We start from the raw sequence: 27,608 nt of genomic DNA on the forward strand, positions 1-27,608 counted from the left end.
TCCTATTGGCAAAAGTGATTCGTGTCAATTGAATGGTTTGAGGGTCTTCATTACCTTGCTTTTTAAAAAAAACATTCTAAACTATTCCCACATTTTTCTGTGGTTATACACATAAAACAAATGCGAGCTCACAGAGCTTTTTTCATTTAGGTTACTAGCTCTGTGAATCCTTTAATTTATAGAGTAAAATACTGTTTCGTCAGCTGTTGTAGACAGTTTGCTTGCTTTTCTCTGGTGGGATATTATATCTAAATGAATTTGCCAGGGGATGATAAATCACACTGAACTCCACATTACACATCAGTTCTCATGAGCTTTAAGTGTAGTGGACTTTCCGACTTTATGCAAGCCTGTCTGTGTGCTTCTTAACATTGAGGAACGGGACTTGCTGCCACACTCATCACATGTTCCTCATGACCGTGAATATACCAGGTCTGAATTATTTTAACAAATCTTGCTGGCAAGACCAACCTGGTGCAAAACCTTTTTTGGTACATAAAACTTTGCTGAAAACTATGATATTTACAATTTTCTCAGCTTTCCAGTTGCCAGCACTTCAATTTTTCTATGCTTCTAATTATCCTTGGACACATTCAATGTTATAAAATATAACCTTTTTACTTTTGTATTAAAAAATAAAATTGCCTAAAATACGATTTAACATGGCAAAGGTAATCACAAAAAAAAAAGGCTACTTAGCTTTTTTAAATCATTCTTCCTTGCATATTCAAATAAATAGGCTTGTAGATCCTGTGCCAGTCCTAAGCTCCTTCACGATTCACGAGTAGATGTTCCAGTATAAATGCTAGGGAATTCCTGGGATCACAGCTTTTATTGCTGGAATCTGTGTGGATCTCATTGAAATATACATTATTCTTGCAGGATACAAAAGGTTTGATGCAGAACTTATTATTCATGGTTCTGTTTCTTATTTTCCTCACACTCAGCACATCACTGGTAAAATTTGGCCAGCAAAATCAGACTTCCATACCTACATGAAGTCCTGAAAATGTACAAGGGATTCCGAGCAGAACCCAAAAGTTAACAGATCTTCGGAGACTGAAATGTAAACAAATAGAATGGAAAAAGCCTTCAATATAATTGCAATTTATTTTTTGCTTGGAAATTGGCGAAAAAGGATTAGGAGTGTAGTTTAACTAAAGTGTTTCCTTATATGAATGCTTTCTTATATGAGTGGATGAGCCAACTTAAGATTTCCCAGCAAGCATTCTATAAATAGATTTGTTCTTTTGGTGACTACTGAACTGCTGGACTTTCCCTGTAGAATGAAAGACGCATTATTTTGAAGGATATACTTTCTCACTTGAATTCTGATGAATGTGCTAACTTAAGATTTAAACAGTTAAAGCAACTGCTAACTCTACCTGGGTTTTTAAAGAATTAAATGTTGTCAAGGGATTCAACAAGTTTTCTGACCATGGAGTTTTCTGACTCAATTAGCAGATTTCAAGCTCTTCTAAAATACCAGAGATTTTGGAATATAGCCAACAGATACAAAGTAGCTGATGTAAATCACAATTTGAGAAAGGACTGAAGGGAAAAATTAGGAACTATAGACTCGTCAGACTGACGTCAGTCGTGAGATAATATTAGATGGCTAAAGGATTGGTTTAATGTCAGAAAATAATGGTAAATAATATATTGAGCAAAATAATGCTGGAAGAATTCATCGGGTCAGCTAGCATCGTCGAGGGAAAAGACAGGCGCCGTTTTGGGTTGGGGCCTTTTAAAGGTGCTGCCTAACCTGCTGTGTTCCTCCAGCATTTTTGTTTTGCTCAAGATTCCACCATCTGTAGTCTCTTGTGAATTCACTTTACTGCCCCACTGCAAAATTTCTCAAGGATAACTTTCAAATAGTAGAAAAGTCATTTCAATGTCCTTCCGAGAGTTGGGTGACCAAAACTGAACACGATACTCATAATGCGGCCTCACCAACGTCTTGTATAACAGTTACATAACATCCCAACTTCCATATTCAATAACCCTGCATGATGAAGGCCAGTGTACCAAAACTTTATTGACCAACCTATCTACCTGTGACTCCAGTTTTGGGGAACTATATACCAGCACTCCTAAATCCCTCCACTCTACAACTCTCCCAACGACCCTGCCATTTACTGTGAAGGTCATGCCCTCATTTGACTTCCCAAAATGCAACTCCTTGCACTTAACTGCACAAAACTCTTGTTAACCAGTCCTCGGCCACTTGCACAACCGATCAAGATCCTGCTGTAAATTTTGATGACCTTCACTACGACACCACTCACATTAGTGTCATCTGCATACGTACTAATTATGCCTAGTACATTCTCATCCGAATCGTTGATATAAATCACAACCAACAATGGGCCTAGCACCAATCCCTGAGGCACACCACTCGTCCCCGACCTCCTTCCATGAAGCCAATTCTCTATCCAGTCGCTGGCTATCCCTGGATCCTATGTGATCTAACCTTCCAGAGCAGCCTTAAATGTAGAATCTTATCAAATGCCTTGCTAAAGTCTATAGAGACATTTACAGCTTTGCCATCGTCAACGTTTTTAGTTGCTTCTTCAAAAACTCAATCAGATTTGTAAGATATCTCCCACTCCAAAACCATGCTGATTTATCCCAAATCAGCCTCTGTCCACCCAAGTGCATATACATCTTATCCCTCGGAATACTGTCCAATAGTATGCTCAACAGTACCAGGCACTGAGGCAGAGACAGGAGGATATTTTTGAGGGGAAATCAACAGTAGACATCAGCTGAATGTCAGAATAAATATGATGAAAGTGGGAAAGTTGCTGAGGGAAGCAGTCTGAGATTAGAAATCTTGTTTTCTCAGATTGGTTCATCTGATTTTCACTTGTTTATCTTAGTCAAAATGAAACATAATGGAACTTATGCCATATTTCCAGAATTGTAATATAATACAATTAGCTGCATCCATGATTACCCATGTTACCAATGAATGCAAACTGGATAAAATAAGTGAGGAAATGGTAAGTATTTATTAATATAAAACCTGCTTTGGCAATATCACAAGTAACCAAAGCACAACATGAAGAAGTAGGCTTGCAAATAATAGGTGATTGTATACTGCAGAAAAATTGAATGGTAAAGTTGGAATTTTAAGAAATGAGCATTTCAGATAAGGAATTAAACCTCAGTGTTTAAAAAAGAGAAAGAATTATCCTCTTGTTTAATCTACTCAGCACAACAGATGCAATTGGTTCATTGAATTGTGCCATTATTTAACCACCATATCTGTGAGGTGCACCATTGATGACATGGTGGAAATATCACTTTTCCACACATGTACAGATTTAGGGAAAAATGTAATCAGGGAGTACAATTGTACAGTGTTTTAATACTTAGCGGCATCATTTGCAACTGAGGGAAATGTCAAATCCAATTGCAGAACCATATTAAATAAATTTACTAAATTCCCTGTTTAGATCCCTGTCATTGGTGATGTTTTCAAAAATAATGTTTATCTCAAGGTATTGTTCTGCAGTTATCAAAAGTGAAGTGTTTTCCATAAGTGGTAGTGTTCGTATGAGTGTTCAGAAATGTTAATTCAAACGTGTTTATACATTGTTGGGTACATTCCAGTCCTCTCAGGACTTGATATTCAACACATATACTTTTCAGAAGGTTTTTTTGAGGTATGGAGAAATGGTCATTTTCACTTTTTATCTAACTTGCTTTTGCAGTTCCATTTGAGTGTGCTTATTGGCTGTATTTTGTGCATAGAAAACATCTGGAAGCAGTGGTGAGGTTTTCTGAGTGATTTTTGTCTGGGGAATAAACATTGGCCAGGACACTGGGGATAATTCCCCTCATCTTTTTTCAAAATTGTGCCATGAGATCTTTTATATTTACCCAAGAGAGTTGATGTGTAATCAGATGATAGCATTAGAACAGTGTAGTGGAATTGCACTGTACTGTCTGCCGAGACTTTGTTATTCAGTCTCTGGAGTAGCACTTCATCTCACAACCTTTAAGTCAGAGAGAAAGGTGCTATCCACTTAATCACTGTAGGCATCCAAGAATCTATATCCCAAAAATATATATTTAACACAATGTTAAATGGAACTATCAAGAGTAATTGAAAAGGACTACATTGAAAAGAAGCTGGAATGAATTTTTCCAAACCCAAATATTCTAAAATGGCACTTGTGAAGCTTGATTTTGGAGCACTTATATTTTAAGACCAATAAATTATCTTTTTTTAGTTTATTATGTGTCAAAGTTTAATCTCAATGTTTATATAAGAATGCAGGAGCCTAACTTTAACATTATTTAAGCACAGTATTGCCTATTGGGTATAGCTTGCAGTCTGTGTGCTATTTGCACTAGGTTATCCAAGATAATTGCTCTGGACCAGCTTGCCTGTTTTTGACATCCACTTTGTACGGGAATATAACAATCTAACTTCCCGTTTAATTGTAGGCGAGCTTTTCAAAATTGCTTTGATCAAAGTATTTTAACCCTGCTGCAAATGTTGCAATAAGCCTGTCTAGTCCTGTAGGTGTTTCGTTGTATTTTCTGTGTCTCTAATCTTTTCACAATATAAATTAGAGCACATGACAGGTAACAACTTTCAAAACACCCAAGGCAGAAAAAGAAATTGATCACGATAAATTATGACACAAAAATTTGTAAAAATTAAACTAGTTTATTTTCTAAATTAGACTTTTATATCTTCTATTACCTATATTATATCTATATTATACTACTAAAACTCGATATATATATATATCCATATGTAAATATATGTTTTTCTGTGATTTTGCCAAAACAGTAAACCATAGCGCCACAATTTTCACGCCACCTCAATCACCACTCTCGCGATGACTCTTTATAACGTTTTATTTAAATTGATGTTATATTTTTTAAGTTAGAGACATTTTAAAGTTCAAAAATCTAATTTCTAGACACATTTTTCCAAGGGCTGCTGTATGACATCACCATAGGGCACGCACGGACTCTCTCCCCACTCGCACAAACAAGATGGACGCCGTTAGAGGAGCCTCCCGCCCGCATTCAGGGGCTCCTCTCTCCCCTCGCTTCTCTCCTCTCTCCCCTCTCCTCACTCCCCTCTCCCCCACAACCGCCGCGAGTAATCCCAGCCACAGCCGCTGCGCTGCCCATCTCCAGTAGTCCGCCACTCCGGGAAAGAGTGGGGGGGGACAGGGAGGGTGGGAGGAGGAGAGAATGGGGGTGGGAGGGAGAGTGCGACTGGGGAGGGGGACAGCGGGGGAGGGGGGTTGGTGGTGGGGGGAAGAGAGTGGGGGAAAGGGGGGTGGTGGGGAAAGAGGGGTGGGGGAGGGTAAGAATGGGGCCGCTTCAACCTACGGCGCCGTCGACAACGGCCGCTTCAACCGACGGCCTCGTCGACGACTCCACAAAAATAACAGCCGCTCTCCTTCTTCTCCTCCCGCTCTGCCATCTTGTGCCGCTGCGCTGCCCGCCGGGAGGTGTAGTCCCAGCTCCCGCCGCTGTGCTGCCTGCCGAGAGGTGTAGTTCCAGCTCCCGCCGCTGTGCTGCCCGCCGGGTGGTGTAGTCCCAGCTCCCGCCGGGCCCCAGCCGCTGCCACTTGCTGGCAATCAGCGCTGCACGCACGGGGCACTGGTAATTGGCTTTCGCCGCGAATGGGTCCACGGAGGGGAGTGGGCGTGGGGGCCGAGTGGGAGTGGGGTGAGGGGAGAGTAGGGAAGGGGGGGGGGTGGGGAGAGGGGGGGGTGGGGAGAGGGGGGGGTGGGGAGAGGGGGGGTGGGGAGGTGGGGAGAGGGGGAGTGGGGAGGGGAGTGGGGGTTGAGCGGGAGTGGGGGTGGGGCCAGGGGAGGGGAGAGTGGGGGGGGAGTAAGGGTGGGGGGACGGGAGGGGGAAGTGGGGGTGGGGGGAGGGGGAGGGGGGAGTGAGGGTGGGGTAGGGGGCATAGAGTGGGTCAGTGGGGGGAGGAGGGGGGATAAGAGGATTGAGTGGGGGGGTTGATGGTGCTAGACCAATACAGGAGAGGCTTTGGGTCCGCGACTCGCTCTGGCTGCAGTGCTGGCGCCAACGGTCTAGTATATTACTAAAACTCTCATCTTGTTTGTTCCGTTTGTTCCTCTGCATGTTTGCCCCGTGTGTTTGTTCCCCGTTGATCCCTCAGCCAAAACGGTACACGATAGAGCGAAAATTTTAGACCACCGTACTCACCATTGTCCTAGGGTCTGTATCACACATGTTTCATTCAAATTGGTCTTATAATGTTATAGTTATTGGCATTTTAAAGTTTAAAAATTAACTTTTCAACTTACCCTGGCCTTCTTCAGCGTTCAACATCACAATGTCGGACATCCAGTCCGAGTGACGGGAGTGCCATCCAATGAGGGATGGGGGGGCCCACGATGGCCGCTGTGGGCGGGACCCGCCAGAATGACGGAAGCGGCAACCAATGGGGAAGGGGGGGTGGGGCTGCTGCGCTGTCTAACTTACTCTGCTGCTGAATAAACTTTAATAAACACGCTCCCCCGCCCCGCCGGGAGGACTGCCGCCTGTCCCGGCTTGCCCCATGTCTGACCTTCCTCCCATGGTGCAGCGCACCGGCAACGGGTCAAACAAGATGCCGCCGAGCTGCGTTTTCGACGTCACAATGGGAGAAGGTCCACACGTGCGCAGTTGGGGCCCATTGATCTAATACGAATGCTCCCCGACTCACGATGCTTCGACTTACGATGTTTCGACTTTGCAATGGTGCAAACAGCAGCGACCCATAGCGAGCCGCAGCTCGCTTCTGGCTACATGATCTAATACAGATGCTCCCTGACTTACGGTGCTTCGACTTACGATTATTCGACTTTGCAATGGTGCAAACGGTGGAGGGGAGGGGAGGATAAGGGGGGTAGAGGAGGGATGGAGTAGGTGAGTGGGTGAGGGAGGGGGGTGAGCGGAGGGGGGAATAAGGGGATTGCGGGGGGATGGAGTGGATGAGGGGGAGCGTAGGTGGGTTAAGGGGGGATGGAGTGGGTGAGGGGGGAGTGGGGTTAAGGGGGGAATGGGGTGAGTGAGGGGAGGAGGCGGGTTGAGGTGGGGTGGAGTGGGGGTGGGGGGGAGGGGACGGTGCTAGACCCATGCAGGAGTGGTTTGGTGAGTTGAGGGGTTATGGAGTGGGTGAGTGGCTGAGGGGGGGGCGGTAGGAGTGGGGGAGTGGGGGAAGAGAGGGTGCTGCACCAATGCAGGAGAGGTTTGGGCCCAACGGGTCCACTCGGTCTAGTATCTCTTAAATAGACCACTGCAGTTTGTTTGTTTCATATCTGTAATTAACCTGTTTTCACTTTCACAGCTTTATGTCAAATTGTGTTTGATTAGTTTCCCGTGATGTGCCTTGAGGTCCCTTACAATGTTAACTTAGCAAAATAAACGCAGTTTGTTCCCAAATGAAACCTGCACAGTAACTAAGGCATTTGGAACATAAATAATTTGCTGCCAATATTTAAAAATATATGTTGAATAAAACACTGAAAATATTCCATGCACTTATCCCTTTTTCAATTTGTCACAGTCTTCACACTGGTGTACACCCAAATCATGAGTATAATATCACATGTCAATGTTTTATGGAAAAAAAATAGTTTTTATGTGACTGCAATAAATCCTGTATAATTAGCTTATTTGCCATTGTTTAGTTATGACTTTGGTGCTTGTAGGAATCATAAAATTCTGCAGAGTCAGAGTTTAATTTACTGAATTAGCATTGCAGCCATAATTAACCATCTTGTTTATTAACCTGTAAACTTAATATGTTTGTCTTGGCTTGGCCACATAGGATTTACTTTGCCTTGTGGGTTTCATAAAGGCAATTAAAGTAAAACAAGCTATTCTTTTTTAACTTTATTAGTGGCTGTCTCCAAGATAAATCACTTTGGAAACTGAAATCCAGAAACACAGAAATAAACAATTCCCCGTTCAATTACTGAACTGACATTCTCACTGCTTCATAATATCCACTAAAATATTCTATGTAAGCAATTATAAATCATTTTTGCATGTATTCTATTTGTAAATTAGACTACCTTCAATATTACAACCATGTGTTAGAATAATGTATTGACAGTGTGGTGTCTTTGTTTTAATTAATCCCTTAGTATCTTAACTGTTTTGTTTAAATATACTGATTACTGACTACCTGTTAATTAATGCAACAAAGAAAATTGATAGCTCAACATGTATGTTACGCCTTGACTCATTGGAACTCCAAATAAATTGTTTGTTCTATTTGTAGCCATGAGAAACAGCACTGGGGGAAGGGAGGCATTATGTGAAAATATAAAGAAAAGATTGTTTAAGAGCTGAATTTCTCTGAGGTTTACAAATGTGGGGAAAAGGCTGATGGTAGCTATATGTTTCAATCCACATTAAATGATGAAAATGGTGGCCACTTTTTGGTGTTTTTTCAGTTGCCAGTTATTTATTTAAACGTTTGTTTCGTTTTTCAAAATCCAAATATCTACACAGATATCCTATGCATCTATTTACTGTGAATTTCCAAATGAGGGTCTTTTTTTCCTACTTTTAGAAATTCAACAAATCTAAAGAATACGATCTGCTGCTGAGCACTTGTCCTTCAGTCTCCATTTGGCCTCATAATTTTGTCAGACAATAGACAATAAGTGCAGGAGTAGGCCATTCGGCCCTTCGAGCCAGCACCACCATTCAATGTGATCATGGCTGATCATTCTTAATCAGTACCCCGTTCCTGCCTTCTCCCCATACCCCCTGACTCCGCTATCCTCAAGAGCTCTATCTAGCTCTCTCTTGAATGCATTCAGAGAATTGGCCTCCACTGCCTTCTGAGGCAGAGAATTCCACAGATTTACAACTCTCTGACTGAAAACGTTTTTCCTCATCTCCGTTCTAAATGGCCGACCCCTTGTTCTTGAACTGTGGCCCCTGGTTCTCGACACCCCCAACATTGGGAACATGTTTCCTGCCTCTAACGTGTCCAACCCCTTAATAATCTTATATGTTTTGATAAGATCCCATCTCATCCTTCTAAATTCTAGTGTATACAAGCCTAGTCGCTCCAGTCTTTCAACATACGACAGTCCCGCCATTCCGGGAATTAACCTAGTAAACCTACGCTGCATGCCCTCAACAGCAAGAATATCCTTCCTGAAATTTGGAGACCAAAACTGCACACAGAACTCCAGTGCGGTCTCACTAGGGCCCTGTACAACTGCAGAAGGACCTCTTTGCTCCTATACTCGACTCCTCTTGTTATGAAGGCCAACATTCCATTTGATTTCTTCACTGCCTGCTGTACCTGCATGCTTCCTTTCAGTTATGAACAGGGGTGAGCTGGGCTGCATAGTTTGCTGTGACATGGAATCGAGGGTATTCATGGAGAGGAAAGAGTCACAGTTGAAGAATTCTAAGAAGTGCCTTTTTGTCCTTGATAAATTCACCTCCATTCTTGGCTTTCATTGTTATGTCACCTTGAAAGTCCTTAATAGCATTGAAGAAATAGTGCATATTGTGGATATCAGAGTCTGTTAAACATAGAAAAAAAATAGGTGCAGGAGGAGGCCATTCGGCCCTTCGAGCCAGCACCACCGCCATTCATCGTGATCATTGCTGATCGTCCCCAATCAATAACCCGTGCCTGCCTTCTCCCCATATCCCATGATTCAAATAGCCCCTAGAGCTCTATCTAACTCTCTTAAATCCATCCAGTGATTTGGCTTCCACTTCCCTCTGTGGCAGAGAATTCCACAAATTCACAACTCTCTGGGTGAAAAGGTTTTTTCTCACCTCAGTTTTAAATGGCCTCCCCTTTATTCTAAGACTGACCCCTGGTTCTGGACTTGCCCAACATTGGGAACATTTTTCCTGCATCTAGCTTGTCCAGTCCTTTTTATAATTTCACATGTTTCTATAAGATCCCCTCTCATCCTTCTTAGCTCCAGTGAATACATGCCCAGTCTTTTCAATCTTTCCTCATATGTCAGTCCCGCCATCCCAGGGATCAATCTCGTGAACCTACGCTGCACTGCCTCAATTACAAGGATGTCCTCCCTCAAATTAGGAGACCAAAACTGTACACAATACTCCAGATGTGGTCTTACCAGGGCCCTATACAACTGCAGAAGAACCTCTTTAATCCTATACTGAACGTTTATTCAGACGAAGCGGCTTTGCGCTCCCCAGACCAATACAATTCGGAGCAGCCCAGCACCGAACGCGGCTGCGAAAAAACCCGGGAAAGTACACCCAGAAAACCCCTAAAATTTAAAGAACTCACACTAAAACTCACCTACAGTACGAGGAAATCCAGCACCGGCACCGAAATCCCGACGGTGCTGGCGGCAGCATGTCCAGACACAGCGACATCGCACTCTCCAAAGCGCTGCAGACCACGCAAGGCAGACCGCTCATGGAGCCGCACAGAGCAGCCCAGCAGCAGACGTGGCGGGAAAAACAGGTCACGGAATCTTCGTTTAAAATCCGCGACCCTTACCTCCACCGAAATCCATTTGGAGCCCCTAGTGGCGAGCCCGGACACAGTGGCAGCGCGCTCCCGAAGGCACTACAGCTCACGAAGGTGGATCGCACATGGAGCCGCATGGAGCTGCTCAACATCGGACACGGCTGTGAGAGACTAGCTGGTGAGTACTATAAAACCCTGACCAAAATCCCGATGGAGCTCGACAGAACAGCCCCCTGGATCACCACACTGAAGGGATGGAGAAGGAGCCAGCGCAGGGAGAGGAAGCAAAAATGTGGACGGAGAGCGGGGGTGCAGGCCAGGCTACGGAGGGCTCCACAAAGACCATCCCCACTTTCTCGCAAATGTCCGGTCACCCTCCAACAAGCTGGATGAGGTAACACCCAGCGATCCCTGAAAGAATGCTGCGCGCTGATTTTCACGGAGACGTGGCTCAACGCACTGGTTCCCGATGGGGCTGTGGAGCTAACGAACCAGTCACTACATTGTGCTGATAGAACAAAGGACTCCAGTAAGAGCAAGGGCGGTGGGCTCTGTATCTACATTAACAATGACTGGTGCACCAACCACACTGCAATACAGAGCTACTGTTCCCCAGACCTGGAGTACCTACTGCTTAAATGTAGGCTGTTTTATCTGCCTCGGGAGTTTACTGTGGTCATCATCATGGCCACATACATTCCCCCACAGGCTAATGTTAACCTAGCGCTAGCACAGCTGTACTCGGCCATCAGCAAGCAGCTGGATGCCCACCCTGACAGTGCCTTCATTGTTGCCGGGGACTTTAATCAGGTTGACCTAGTATTTTGTCACAATTTCACAGCTTCATTTCCTTATCTGGGAAGAACAGTGAATGTTAAGGAACCTCAATGATGTGATTATGAACATGGAGAATGGAGACAAATCCAACAGAGGGAATATCCTGCTGAATGCCATTGGGAAATGTCATTTTCAGGACAGTCTTTGACCACCACTTCAAATTTAGAGGCAGAATGGACACAATCTTCATCATCAGCTAACTCCAAAGCAAAAACAGCACAAATGTATTTTTCTGACTTTTCAAAACCGTCTGACTCTCTCTGTGGAATATATCTTTCTCAAATTTAGTTTCCTGCAGAAATTCTTTCATACCTTGTGACTGCCATACAATGGAGTGCAAGTAAGCCATGATCTTAAGTAATAGATCCACAGCAGACCACTCTCTGAACACAATTGTCAATCAAGATTGTATAGGTACAACATGCTGGAGTAACTCAGCAGGTCAGGTAGCATCTCCAGTGGAAATGGATGTGATAGTTGGGATAGGACCCTTCTTCAGACTGATTGTAGGTGGAGGGGGGGGGGGGAATGGAAGCAAAGGAAAAAAACTAGAGGCCAGCAACATTTAACCTCAGATGGGGAGGATCCCTGATAGGCTGATTTTTGGCTAGGGACGGCGTGATCCCAAGAGGGATACATTGTTGCCTGCCCTGATTTTTCCTGGTTTTTTTGCTTCCAATTCCTCCCCACCTCCTCTTCCCCCACTCCCAAAATTAGTCTGGCCCTGGCCCAAAATGAAACCTATCCATTTACAGGAGATGCTGCTTAACCTGCTGTTACTCCAGCATTTTGCGTTCCTTTTGTGTAAACCGGCATCTGCATTTCCTTATTATTACATTAAGCAAGATTGTATCATTGTCCCATCAATGTTTTCAGTTAGGAAGGTACCACTTTGCTGCTCTACTGAGCACTTCATGCCCACTCATGGCAGAGCTCATGGATCCTATTGGATTCACCAGATACCCCAGAACCACAGACCTAGTGTGGAAGCAATTTGCACTTGATCTTAAGGTCTAGCCGAATGTGATTCTCTCCTTTAATGCTTTCATTTGGATGCCATGTGACTGAGGATTAAATTTAACTGCAGGATTGCTGAGACCCTGGATAACAAAAAACAAACTAAACAGGAATGGAGTGCTGAAGGAAGTTGAATATAAATGTTATCAAATAACTGAATTTTGGTCCTGCAATATTATGTACAATGAGCAAATGATAGCATGTTAAATGCCACACTATGAACAACCAAGCTGAAATTTTATGCACAAATAGATCAACTCCAGCGCTACAAAAATTATCCGTCTATTTTACCTGGTACAAAATTTATATTTGTATGTTGAAAGTCTTCTCCAAATAGATTTGAGAGATTTACTCATCTAAATTTAGCGAAGACTTATGCAGCCCAAAAAGACAAGAAAAATACATTTTCTCCTCTATCCTTGATTGTTTAATGTTTGTTGTTGTGATGTTGTTACTCAAGTTCAGTCTGAAGAAGGGTCTTGACCCGAAACGTCGCCCATTCCTTCTTTCCTGAGATGCTGCCTGACCTGCTGAGTTACTCCAGCATTTTGTGAATAAATACCTTCTGCTGCACTGAAACTGGCACATTGAGGTTACCTGTGCATACATAAACTCCTTAGATTTCAGTTGTAATAATGAATTAACCTTGCACATTTTATACTGTTCTATATAGTTTAAAACATGTACATAATTTTTCTAGCGTTTTGAGTTCATGTAGTTATTTTTCATGCAGCTTGTACTAAAATCAAACTAGAATCTGAGGAATAAACCATAATAACCTGTATTTTTAAGATGCAGTGTCTAATTTTACTGCTGTATAATTACATCAAATTAACTTCATGTTGGCCAAATGTCATCCCAGTAAATCACTAATATGTAGCATCCTCCTAAAATGAGACTGAACCTATGATTTATAAAAGTGAAATAAAAAATACTGAACATTTGGAGCTGTTTACATTAATGATATTTGATCAAAGCCAGAAAACAATGTTATGGTTATCTGTCAGATAGCTGCACAGCATATTGATTTATTTAATGTTACTCTCGGTCTTTTTACAGATTACTTTAGCTGCTGCTGGACTCAATTATCCCTGCCATCGACTAACAGTTAGTAAAAGGCCTTCACCTACACAAACTCGAGAACAGTCTGAAGAGGTAACACATCTTTTGCTTTATCATAAACTTTAAATGTAATATGTATTTTACCAGATTGCACACAGTACTCGAGATGATGTTGCAACCAAGGCCCAAAATAATTTTAGTAAAATAATCTCTCTTGTACTCAGAGAAATAAAAGCAAATCTACCTTTGTCTTCCTAATTGCCTGCTTCACCTACACTTTAGCTTTCCATGAGCTGTAAACATTGACACCCAGATAACTTTGAACGTGAACTTTTCTGAATTGTTTACCATTTAAAAAAGACTAGGCCAAATGGACCCATTGTGCCCAAACCTCTCCTGCATTGGTACAGCACCCCCTCCCCCTCCCCCTCCCCTTCCCCCACCCCCTCCCCTCTCCCCATCCCCCTCTCTCTCACCCCATCCACCCTTCCACCCCCCTTCTCCCTTTCCCCCCCCTGCAAATCTATACCCTTGGCTTTACAAATTCTATACCCTTGGCTTTGCAAATTCCCTGTTCTTGCCCCCTTGAATACCACAATTGAACCTGTCTCCACTACTCCTGGCCGGTGGATTTTATACCCTATTCACTTGCTGAATTTCCTCACAAATTCCTTGTTTCATTTTTACCTCAATCTTTTGCCAATCTCCATTATTCTATGTCTTATAGTTCTTGACCTCGACACCAGTCCTCTTAAGTTGTTCTTCATTGAAGTGGAATTTAGAAGGATGAGGGGGGATCTTATTGAAACATATAAGATAATTAGGGGATTGGACACATTAGAGGCAGATAACATGTTCCCAATGTTGGGGGAGTCCAGAACAAGGGGCCACAGTTTGAGAATAAGGGGTAGGCCATTTAGAACGGAGATGAGGAAGAACTTTTTCAGTCAGAGAGTGGTGAAGGTGTGGAATTCTCTGCCTCAGAAGGCAGTGGAGGCCAGTTCGTTGGATGCTTTCAAGAGAGAGCTGGATAGAGCTCTTAAGGATAGCGGAGTGAGGGGGTATGGGGAGAAGGCAGGAACGGGGTACTGATTGATAGTGATCAGCCATGATCGCATTGAATGGCGGTGCTGGCTCGAAGGGCTGAATGGCCTACTCCTGCACCTATTGTCTATTGTCTATTGTCTATTGTCTATTGTCTATTGTAACTTTCACCAAAGTTGCTGTATCTTTTTTGATGTGCCACCCAGAATTGGACACAATACTCCAGTTGGGGTCACAGCAGTCTTTTATAAACATTCATCATAATTTTCTTGTACATCATGCCTTTATTTATATAGCCAGGAACCTGTATCCTGTTTTTAAAACTACTTTTGCAATCTATGCATATATACAAAAATGTAAGGTTTAACTTTTTTCATCATTATATTTCATCTGTCACGTCCACGCTCTCTACCAGCCTGTCTGAATCTCCTTGAAGCTTATTACTGTACTGTTTATGACAGTTTGCTCTGTCAGCTATAAATTCATGCCCTGCACACCAAAGTCCTTATCAATAATATAAAGAAGAGTGTTGGCTCTACTCCTAATTCTGGCTATCTCTGACCTTACACTGCCCTTTAGTCAAAGTGCAACCAGTCACAAACAATCTGTATCTTTCCACCTATCTTCCATCCATGTTTCTGCGACCCCTTTTATTCCATAACTTTTGAGGTAAATGATAAATCTATTGTATGACACTTCCTGCTGGAAGTCCAATAATATTCCGTCAACCATATTTCCCTTAAGGACACTCTGTTATTTCATCTAAAAAGTGTATCGTTGTTAAATGCAATTTTCTTTGAGCAAATCCATGCTGACTTTCTCCAATCAACCCACCCTATCCAGGTGCTAATTCTGTCCCAGATAGTTTATAGAATCATCCCCATTTCAGAGGTTAACCTGATTGGTCTGAAGTTGCTTGGTTAATCTCTATGTACTTTTTGAACAAAGGTGTAATATTTGCAATCCCTGGTCTCCACCATCTATAGATGTTTGGAAGATTATGGCCAAGTTTTCTGCAATTTTGCATTTATAGCAACCTCGGATGCAAACCACCTTGACCCAGTGATTTATCCATTTTAAGTCCAGTTAGCTTTTATCTTATGATTTTATGAAATCAATTTGCTAAGGAGAATCAGGTATTGACTATTTTCAAGAAACTGTGCCCCAAGTGACTTTCCAGCACCACTAAACCTACTACTATTATCTCCCTTGGTTTTTCATTATGCAGAGGGCTAATTGAACCAGTCATGTGAATAAAGTGGCAATAAAAGTTATGCAGAGGCTGGGAATGCTGCAGTAAATGGATTATCTCTTGATCCTTCACATGATATGCTTACCACTTATTTGAATTGATCCCACAATCCACACACCTTGAGATGATGTCATAAGCACATCTGACACTGATATAACGTCCATGCTCTGAAGTGTTGGTGTATTGCATTACAATCATTGTATCTGCTGCTCCTTATCGTGTCCACACATCGTATCTGCTGCTAACGGGGTAAGAATATTATGTTGTGCCTAGCTGGCACATAAAGCCCTGAATTGACCGTTAGCTTCGAACAGGTATTGGCAGAGTTCAATCTTGTGAACTTCCACGGCAATTTGTTTGATGGAATCATTTAATGAATCCTGTGCTTGGTTAACCTGCAGCATTGGGGAATTTGTTGTGGATTGTACAGCAGTGAAAGGACAAAAGGAATTGTAGCACATTTAAAATTTTATTTTGGTTTTGGTTAATGTTTCTGGGACAATTTTAATGTATTTCCATTTTTTTAAAGTTGATTTTTGTACTTCATTTTAAAATATTTTTAAATGTCACTGAATGTGAAAGACGTCCAGAAACATTTCTGATAACACTTGGTGATCTATTGGCCATTAAAGTAGTTTGGGGGCTTAGTGGCTGTCAAAGTTGTGGATAGTGTTTTGGGAAGGATATCTTTACAGCTCTGTTGGAGGCCTTGCTGTTACTCAGGCCATGCCGCTGAGATCCAGAATGCTTTTGGCCATGAAGGTAAGCCATTTGCATCTGGCCCAGTTAGTTTTGTGTATCAGGCTTGAGGATGCTCAGATTCTGTGGTGTGCTTTTGATAACTCTTTTCCATTAAGTCAGGTAAAAGCTGATTCTTTGCTTCTTTATGGTTCCATAATAAACTTGAATGCCTGGGAAATGGTTTCTGAGAGTCGCAATATCTCCCGTTCTCCTGTGAGATCTAGTAAGGAGAGAAACAAAATACATAAAATATGAGAAGTAAAATTGTTTCCCGTCTAAATGTTACCATTAGTCATCTTCAGTAAAAGATGTGTTCCATGAAGCTCTAAACTACTGATTGCTATTCTAGCTAATCATTTTTTATAGACCAATGAGAAATATGCAGTATTTTGTAGTATTGCGTTCAGTTCACGTTTTCTAACTAAACCACTTCAGATTTATTGCTGTGGTTGCTTATAATTAACTTGAACAGCCTGATTGTAGATGACTATGAATAATTAATGAATAGATTTTATGTCTCCACTTCATCAGTTTGGCTAGAGTTCTGTCAGTTGTTGTTTGAATGTGAAAACTGCTCAAGTTGAAAGAAATGCTAGAATTTATATGGTGCAGGTCACAATGTTAGGACATCCCAGTTTACTTTTGAATTGCAATAAATGTTGTAAAATATTTTAAAAACTCAACAATTCAATTTGCCTAGCACAAATTCCCACAGATGTAATTATGCTAGTTAACATATTTAAGTGATGGTAATTTTTACTCTATACTGGCAAAGGCTCAAGGGGAATTCACCAGCATTTCTTCAAGGAATTGCTGTGGAATCATTTATGTCCACCCAGAAGGGCCATTTAATCGTGGTTAATGCAGTTTTCGACTGAGAGTTTTCACCAATATAATTTAAAAAGTAATCATAAATGTGGGTTGCAGTGTTCCAAATTTTAAGGGGGTAATAAAACATGCTGAGATATTTGAACAACACAGAAAACATTGAGTATAAAATGAGAGCTCTGATTTGGAGGATAACTTTATTAACAAAACATTGTTTGAAAAACAGAAATCATGAAAAAAATAAGTGGTTTGTCATCAGATTGGCAGAGTTACTCATGAGTTCCCTCTCATTATTTACGGATTACTAACAAAAGATGAAGAAGGTGCTATTGTATGTCTAAGTTTGCTTATGATACAAAGTTTGATTACAAAATGAGCTACAACAAGGATAAAGGATATTTGCAAAAGCACATAGAAAAGTGAGTGGCCAAGAAGAATGAAAAGGGCTGTTATTTGAAAAGGTGAGAAACTAACAGATACTGGCTCTGTGAAGGGATCATGCTGGATGCAGCATAGATACACTAGATTGATGACTGGGATGACGGGGTTGTCCTGTGAATGGAGATTGGGTAAGATTAGCCTACACTAGTTTGGGTTTAGGAGAATGTGAAGTAATATGTTGAGACAGGCAAGATTCTGAGAGGAACTGAAATTTAGATACTGTTTGAGGAGGTGCATATGAATCTCTGCCTCATGTGGAAGGGCTGTTTAGGTCCATGGATGGAAAGTGAGAGAGGAGGTGCATAGATTGCAACTAGACCAAGTGGACCCAAACCTCTCCTGTATTGGTGTAGCACCCTCTTCTCCCTCCCTCCCTCCCCCCTGCCTCCTGCCCCCTCCCCCTTCCCCCCACTCCATCTCCCTCAACCCCCCCTTATCCTCTCCCCCCTTCCCCTCTCCCTCCTTAGTAGATAGATTTAAACTTAAAAATGTGAATAACAAAAATATAACACCGATTTCAATGAAACGTCTTCCATTAGCACCAAAGGGATGACGGTGAGTAAGATGGGCCTAAAATTGTCGCCCTATCATGTACCGTTTTGGCTGTAGCTCAGGAATGAACAAACAAACAAACAAACAAGAGTTTTTGTATATAGATTGCATCCCATATGGTTGCAGGGGAAAGTACCTGGGGAAGGGAAGGAATGAACCAGGGATTGTGAAGAGAGTGGTCCCTGGCAAAAGTGGAAAGGAGTGGGGAAAGGAAGATCTGACTAGTGGTGGGATCACGTTGTAACACTTCCACCTACCTCCCAACCCCCATTGTGACTGAGCCCACACCTGCATCTCCTCTGTAGCTTGCACCTGAAAGTGGAATATCTTTCCTTTTCCCTGCTCCCTTCCTGTCTAGGGAGCCAAACACTTATTCCAGTTGATGCAGCAATCTGTTGTGGACTTTCCAGTGCAGCATTCAATGCTCACAATGTGCTTGTTCCTTTATCGGGGAAATCAAATAAACATTGGCCAAAAGTTTTGCAGAACATTCCCATGATCCTAAGCTTTCACCGTCTGTCATTTAATTCTGTTAGTCTGACCCCTCTTACATTGTTCCAATGAAACTCAATGTAAGCTTGAGGAAAAGCACCTCGTCCTCCAGCTTGACATTGCAGCCTTTAGGGCTCAACAATTTCAGATTATCAGCCATTCCCGGCTTGTATCTCATTTCTAGCATTGTTCTCGTTTGGATATAATTTGTTGTCCCCTATTTACAGCTCCCCCAAATATACTTAACTCCCCTCTTTACCTCCACTTATGTTGTTCAATCTCCTTGGCCATCAATCTTCATGGACTTTCACCTTTGTTCCCTCCCCCATCTCTACCTTTGCTCCAAATTAAAACTTCTTTCATTTATCCCAGTTTTGATGAAAGGTCATTGGACTGAAACACCACCACTGTTTCACTCTCCACAGATATTGCCTGGCCTTCTGAGTATTTCCTACATATTACTCTTTTATTTTCACAATTTTAGGATCAGTAGCATTTTGCTTCAGATTTTTCTTTCCAATGTTCTTTTGAAAAAACATGAATCTGTTTAGTTCATGATTTCAAATGGACAAGTCAGTCTTGTTGAACTACATTTCTTGGGGAATAACAGAAACAATCATTAAAAAATGCAAACAATTTAGTTTGTGCTTTTATTTATTTAATGTTTCTATTTTTGTATTTTTTTTGCTGTAAAATTTATTTTGATTGCATTGGCCACTGGAGGAATTTATTAATTTGATCATTTTTAAATCCTTAGTGTACTGATGTTCACATGGTCAGTGACAGCGAAGGAGATGATTTTGAAGATGCTACTGAGTTTGGGGTTGATGATGGTGAACTTTTTGGCATGATTTCTTCTGGATCAAAAAAATCTCCAATGAGTAAGTTGGTATTACTGGTAATATCAAACATTTTTCATTGCCCTTCTACAATTTATTGTTGCTGTCTTATTTTGTTTAGTTAGTTCAGAGAAAATAAATATGCATAATTAAAATATATTTTGCTAATGTAAAATCTCCGATAAATGAGGTTCATCATTTTTTGCTTCAAGTAGTTTTGGCATTTATTTTAGCCGGTGATACGAAACTATCAAGCAACAAGGAGAGGAATTTAAGGAAGCAGTTTATAGTGGAGGAGTGGTCTGAATTATCTTTTTTTTTCAATGATAATAAAAACATGATTACTTTGACAGTGGAGATCAAATCCTGTTGCAGCCAATGTGTGTTATAAACAATTAAACAAAAGAAAATAAAACATATAAATGTGTGCACCAATTTGAGGGAAAGTTGAGTTTATATTATAGTGAATGGGATGCTAATGAGGATTTTGCTGAAGGAAGGAAATCAAAGGTGATGGAATGGATTATCTAATTGCAGCTCCAGCAATGTCGTGATGTATGGAGTGTTAGAATCGCCGCATAAAGCAACAAAAAAAAAACTACAAAATCATCGTAGTTTTTACTAATTAACCATATATACACCAAATTAACAGTTTTAAAAACAGTATTTTCTTACCTATAAAGAGAAAAATTGGAAAAAACGGATGAAACGGTTTGTTTACAATACAATACAATATATCTTTATTGTCATTGTACAGGGGTACAACGAGATTGGGAATGCGCCTCCCATACGATGCAATAAATTAATTAGCTAGTCAGTATTAATTTAAACAACCCAATGAAACAAATTGGAACAGTTTTAAAACAGAATAAAGTGCAAGTAGATCTGTGCCGCCGGTTCACTGTGCGATGTGACCATCCGGCTCAGCAGGACCGGTTCATAGCAGCTATGGCCCTGGGGATGAAGCTGTTCCTGAGTCTGGAGGTACGGGCATAGAAGGCCTTGTATCGTCTGCCCGATGGTAGAAGTTCGAACAGACTGTTGCAGGGGCGTGAAGAGTCTTTGTGGATGCTGGTGGCTTTTCTGAGGCGTCGTGTGTTGTAGATGCCCTCCAAGGCAGGTAGTTGTGTTCCGATGGTCCTCTGAGCTCTATGGACTACCCGCTGAAGAGCTTTCCTCTCTGCCTCCGTGCAGCTGAGATACCACACAGGGATGCCATGTGTTAGGATGCTCTCTATGGTGCAGCGGTCGAATGTCGTCAGCATCTGTTGTGGTAGACCAGACTTTTTCAGTGTTCTTAAGTAGAACAGTCGTTGCTGTGCCTTCTTGACCAGCGCAGCAGTGTTATTGGACCATGTGAGGTCCTCCGAAATGTGAGTGCCCAGAAACTTGAAGCTGGACACAATCTCCACACTGTCCCCGTTGATAAAGATCGGGGCGTATTCCCCGTTGTGTGACCTACGGAAGTTGATGATCAGCTCCTTGGTCTTGGTGGTATTTACGGACAGGTTGTTATCAGAGCACCAGTCCGCCAGGTTCTGTACCTCCGCTCTGTATTTTGTTTCATCTCCGTTGGTGATCAGCCCGATCACCATTGTGTCGTCTGCAAACTTGACAATGGTGTTGGTGTCGAATGCAGGAACACAGTCGTGTGTGAAGAGGGAGTAGAGCATGGGGCTCAGAACACAGCCCTGTGTTGTGCCAGTACTCAGGGTGATAGTGGAGGACAGGTGCGGGCCCATTCTCACTGCCTGCGGTCGCTCCAGCAGGAAGTCCAGGATCCAGTCGCATAACGACGAGCTGAGGCCTAGCTGGTGGAGTTTGGTGATGCGTTTGGAGGGGATGACCGTGTTGAAGGCAGAGTTATAGTCAATGAATAGCATCCTCACGTACGTGCCCTGTCTCTCCAGGTGAGTCAGGACAGTGTGAACAGCCAGAGAGATGGCGTCCTCTGTGGATCTATTTAACCTGTATGCAAATTGATGTGGGTTCAGTGAGTCAGGGATGCTGGATTTGATGTGTGAGAGGACCAGCCTTTCAAAGCACTTCATGACTATAGGAGTTAGGGCAACCGGACGGTAGTCGTTCAGGTTGGTGATCTTTGCTTTTTTCGGCACCGGCACTATGGTAGCGACTTCAGGCACTTGGGGACCTTAGCCAGAGATAATGACAGGTTAAAGATCCTGGTGAATAATTCTATGCCCCCGCAACCTATGACCTGCGCATGCTCAGTCGGAATACCGGACTCGCTAATTGCCAAATCACACTAGGAAACAAATTATCAATGTACTGTCACAGAAAAAGACAATCAGAACTAAAAATTGCATCATGAAACAACTAATTTAAACATTAAATAGATGGGGAAAAAAAAGTTTTATTCCTTCTTGGGCATAACTGAATGTGTCTATGTTTTTCCTGAATCCCTAATCTGAAATTAATTAATATGCATCAACGATTTAGTTTTTCTCTTGTATTTATGAATAAATATAGCTTTCCCTATTTTTGACTTATGCTGAAGTTTGTAATCATAGTTAAGAATATGTTTTAATTATATTCATTTGTGACCGTAATTTATTTTAAATCTTAGATCTGTTATTCCATTATTAGTTTTAATAGAAATTGTCAAATTGTTATAAACTGTGTTGTGACTTTAATTAACTAAATACCAGTAAACTTTATATCAACTGATCTATAAATTAATAAAGCCTTAGAAGTGGGCAATAGTTCATTTGTTTTTATTTGACTTGCCTACTGTACTATTGAATAAATAAAATATCAACTTGTGATGTGCAATGCCGTAACTTTGCTGTATGCGATACAACTCACCATTCCACAACTCAAACTTGTGCTTTCAATATGTTTTGAGGTTGAAGTTATTTTATTTTACAAATTACACAAAAATTATTTGATTCCAATTAATAAAATAACATTTTGAGGACTCAGTGAACATTTTAAAATCTCTGTAATCCAGAAAACGGACTTTTAACTTTATATTTCTTTGCTAGTGCCTGATGATGCTGAAAATGAAGGAGATGCCTTATTACAATTTACTGCAGAATTTTCTTCAAGGTACAGTTATATTTTCCTTAAAAGATGTCTTAGCTATTTAAAACACTCTTTTATGAAAAATCTTCTCTAATGTCGAACAATGTTACAAGTTGTCAATCATATGTTAGAAAGAAGTAGAGAATAAGACATAGAGAACAAAATGATAAATTTTAATAGAATAAATTTCTAAATTGAATATGTTAAACTGATTTTCTTTAAAATAATTTAATGAAATGAAAATCTATTCACTTTCATATTTTGTGAATATTAATAGTAGATTAAGAAATTTGTATTTTTTGGATATTACAAAGATTGGTTTGGGCAGTCTGAACCCAGTAATTGAGTCACAGCACAACACTAAATGCAGACTGTAGTGGACTTTTTAATGTACTTTGAATATATTGGTGTGTCAACTCAAATTAAAATTGAGAGACCATTTTTTAAGCAAGGTTAGAAAATGCCTCCCACTCTAATGTGTTTTCTGGATATATTTGAATCAAAACGTTAGTCATCAGTTGTAATTTATTTTAATTTATTCCATCAAACATTTATATATATTGTATGAAAATGTTATTCTCTGTTTGTGTGGATGGGGTGCAATAAGTATAGTAAATTGTGGGAATGACTGAGACTATCTGACCTCACACTTACTGAAGAGTAAATTGGACTATATTCTATAATTGGTTTCAGTAAAATAATTTGTTGTGAAAATGTTATCTAGTACATAACAACCACTTTAATCAGGCATTGGTGTTTGTGCCCTCCCTTTTCAAATGTGATTAACTGGACCGCATTTTCTGGAAATTTGACCACTAAGAGATGAATCCATTGAGACGCACAAAAACCTTCGAGGGGTTAATATTGGAGACATTAGAAATTGTTTTCCCTGCCGTGAATCTAGGATTAGTGATCTTAGTATATTGGATAGGGCTGAGTCAGAAGATATTCCTTTAGTTTTTAGTTTAGAGATACAGTGAGAAAAGAGGCCCTTTGGCCCACTGAGTCCGCGCAGACCAGAGATCCCCGTACACTAGCACTATCCTACACCCTAGGAACAATTTGCCAAAGCCAATTATGCTACAAACCTGTACGTCTTTGCAATATGGGAAGATACTGTCTCAAGGGGAGAACGTACAAACAGTACCCAAGTCTCTGGCGCAAGAAGGCAGCAACTCTACCACTGTGCCACCGTGCCGCCCGGCATTTTTTAACCCTATTTATGATTGAGAGTGATATTTTTTTTGTTCTCGGATAAATGACAATCGAGAGAGGGGAGCAATGTGCTTTGTAAAATATATCATAATTATTTTTGAATGGTAGAATGTGGTCCGCCGGCTGGTTGGCCTATTTTTGTTTCCATTTTCATATTCTTATGGGGAGTATGACTTCATTGCTTTTTTCCCCATGAATCAAATTTAATTATCTTTGTCAAATAATAGGTATGGTGATTGTCATCCTGTATTCTTTATTGGATCACTTGAGGCTGCCTTTCAAGAAGCATTCTACGGAAAAGCCAGAGATGTAAGTGACCTTTCAAGATATTAGCTCAATATCTATTAATTTTTCAGTCTCATCTTATGAATAGGTGGTGTCTTTGGACAAAATACATATAAAAATGGGCATCTTTTCTTCCTTTCTGCACCTCCCCCCACCCCAATCTTTGACTAAACTGGTTCTGGCATAGTTAAGTGTTCATTTGGCTGAACAATTAGTCATTGTTAATTTCTGGTAAGATATTTTTGGAGTGGAATACAACATTTATATTAATCACGCAGTGTCGAAATAGTGAATAAAAATATAACAGTACAATTAGCTAACTCAATTTCACAAAGAGCAACATATACGTGCTTCCAAATATAAAGTGTTTATTTTTAAACGTGTAATAATACCTATACAGAATAGTATAGAAAGTTTCATCAGAGGGGAAAGAAGGGGGAGTTAAACAGATTTTGAAGTACTTTATAACCCTTTATCATCTGTTTAATGTTTTGATTAAAATAAAGAAATTAACCTTAAATGATCTTTCTCTCATTTTAATCCAAAAATTGTCAAATATTCAGTTGTTTCATTTAAAGTGAATTTATTATTGGCATGTTCCACAGAAATCTTTTTAACAAACTGTAGAAAGGATTTTTGTTTCAGCTTTGGATGGTTTAATTTTTATCAACAATGAAAATGACACCTAAACCTTTATAAACATATGTCATTGGTCTCGCATTATTTGAAATGCAGAAATGCTTTTTCTTTGCAAGTTAGTTTTAAATTCTGTAATTTTTCCATTATTTTAAAGTACAAAGTCACACAAAAGGAAGGAAAAGTATGGGGTGCTTGAATGTGTTTTAAATCCACTGCCAGGTTTTTTTAACCTAAACTCATTAAATGTTTATTTGAGTGGCTGGATTACTAAGGATTTTGGAATACCATCAATTGATATATACTTAATCGCTAAGTAAAACACTACACTTGATTAAGTTTTTCTCACGATGCCGCTCACAGTTCATCTAATCAGGATGCTTTAGACTGATTATGTACAGATTAGAGTGATGGCCCAGTTGACTGCTTTTTTATCTTTTCTATTTTCATTTGTTTATCTTTTTTTAAATAAAAAAATCTTATATCCTTGAAACCAAACAAATACCACTAAATATAATGCTTTGATTGAGGTTTTTTATTGCATTTATTAAAAAATTACAATATATAATATTTCATTGTCTCCCTATGAATGCAACTAATTTTTTTATTGCAATGAGATGCTATTTTATAATCAAAAATTGAAATTAAATAGTTGACGTTTCTTAGACAAGATAGTGTTTTGAAAAGGTTCAAACACATGTACTTGTGTGTTGATACAGAAAACAGCCTTTATCTAGATTTCAAGATGAAAATTTAAATTATTTTCTTTGCCATTGTGTGGCATAATGGGATCCTTCAACATTTGACAGAGAATTTTGTAGCCAGGGTAAGGTACCAGAAGTCTGGACAATGGCTAATGTACCTTTAGATAAGAAGGGCTACAAGGTCAAGTCAGGGACAACAGACCAGTGAGCCTAACATCGGTGGTGGGACCATAGCTGGAAGGCATTCTGAGGGACAAAATGTATTTACATTTGGAATGGCAAAGACTGATTGTAGATAGTCAGCAAGGCTTTGTTCATTGGCGATATAATGTCTCACAAATTTGATTCAGTATTTTGAGATGACCATGACGGTTAACTAAAGCATTCATTAATGGGCGAGCGTTGTCTATGTGGACTTCAACATGGTGTTTGACAAGGTCCCTCTTATCAGGTGTGTCCAAAAGGTTAGAATAAGTGGCATTCGGGTGAGATAGCAAATTGTATACAAAATAGGCTTGGTAGAGGGAACCTGAGGGTGGTAGTGGAGGCTTGCTTTTTAGATTGGAGACCTGGATAGTGATATGCTGCAGGGATCATTGTTAGGTTCTCTTTTGTTTTTTATATAATAACAATTTAGATGAATTTGCAGATGACCCAAAAAATAGATGATACATTGGACAGTGTAGAAGGTTTATCTACGGTTGCCACGGAATATTCATCACCTGGGAATTCGAGCAGGGGTATGTCAGATGGAATTTAAGTTTGACAAGTGGGAACTGATGCACTTTGGGAAATTGGCATGCACAGTGAATGGCAGGGCCCTGCGGAGTGTTATTGAATAGTGAGATCTTGGGTTAGAAATGCATTGTTTCCTGAAAGTGTTAACACAAGTAGACAGTGGTGAAGGTATATAATTTGCCTGCTGCCTTCACCAAGGCATTGCGGAGTTGGGATGTCATATTACAGTTGTACCAATCGTTTGTTAGGCTGCACTTGGGGTATTGTGTGCAGTTCTGGCCACCATGCTTTTAGAAGAATGTGATTAGGGAGCATGCAGAAAAGATTCACTAGGTTATTGCTGGGACTGAAGGACTTGAGTTACAATGACCCATTGGATAGGCTGAGACTGTTTTCTCTGAAGAGAAGCAGACTGAGGGGATATCTCATAGAGGTTTACAAAATTATGAGCCCCGTAGATGTGATATATGGTCACAGACTTTTTCCCAGGATAAAACATGAGGCCATCCATTTGTAGTGAGAGGTGAAAGATAAAAAGATCAAAAGTGAACGTTTTCCACAAGTATATTTGGAATAAACCGCTAGAGGGGGTGGTAAAGGCAGGTACAATTATTACATTTTAAAAAAATTTGGACAGGGACGTGGATAGAAAGGGTTTCGAAGGATATGGTGTAAATGCAAAAAAATTATATTGGTGTAGAAAGACATCCTGATCACCATAGTGACTTTGGGCTGAAGGATCTGTTCCGTGCTATAGTACCATGAGCATACATATTTGATGCAGCTAACAATATAAGAAATTACAACATTATTCATTGTAGATCAAGCTTGACTTTTACTTGACATTATGTATATTGAGAAACATGGCAGTGTATTTTAAGGAATGGAAAACAAATCTTTTCAGATTGCCGTGAAGCATTGTCCATAATTTGGGAGATTGAACGAATTTACTTTTTTTTAAAGAATAATGCCTTTTGGGTTGTGGATGTGCATGTTGAATTAACAGGCAGATTTGAAGCCCTGGAATGTTGTGATTCTAGCATGAGAGAGTTGCTTTATTTTTTTTTTAAAGGTGAAACTCCTGGGTGCAAGACCAGAGGAACAATTGATATCTATTGCTGATAATTTAGCTTGTTCTTTGGTTGTTTATATTCATAATTATGTTATTATAGATGATCAAATAATACTACCAGTGTAATCTTGGATAAGCAGTTGTGTGTACATCTTAAAAGAGGTAAAGATAAGAAAAGGAGTTTGATAGAATGTGAAAAAGTGTAAATTGGGGGAAGAATGTGATCTATGACTGTGTCACAACTCTACTTTTATTTCCTAGCTTTTGTACATGAAAACTATCAAATCCTACTGCTGTGGGCAAAGGGAAGTGTGCAAAATGTCACTAG

General features: G+C 40.5%; 1 protein-coding gene across 1 annotated transcript in view; it reads left to right on the forward strand.

The window, feature by feature from the left end:
- Positions 1-27,608, forward strand: part of faf1 (Fas (TNFRSF6) associated factor 1) — a 208,424-nt gene that overhangs the window by 116,588 nt on the left and 64,228 nt on the right. The window contains exons 9-12 of the mRNA XM_078408556.1: positions 13,394-13,489; positions 19,504-19,627; positions 22,591-22,654; positions 24,073-24,154. Of these exons, the coding sequence (XP_078264682.1) occupies positions 13,394-13,489; positions 19,504-19,627; positions 22,591-22,654; positions 24,073-24,154 (366 nt within the window). The remainder of the gene's footprint in view (positions 1-13,393; positions 13,490-19,503; positions 19,628-22,590; positions 22,655-24,072; positions 24,155-27,608) is intronic.

Source organism: Rhinoraja longicauda, chromosome 11 (assembly GCF_053455715.1).
Source record: "Rhinoraja longicauda isolate Sanriku21f chromosome 11, sRhiLon1.1, whole genome shotgun sequence".
NCBI classification, from domain to species: Eukaryota; Metazoa; Chordata; class Chondrichthyes; order Rajiformes; family Arhynchobatidae; genus Rhinoraja; species Rhinoraja longicauda.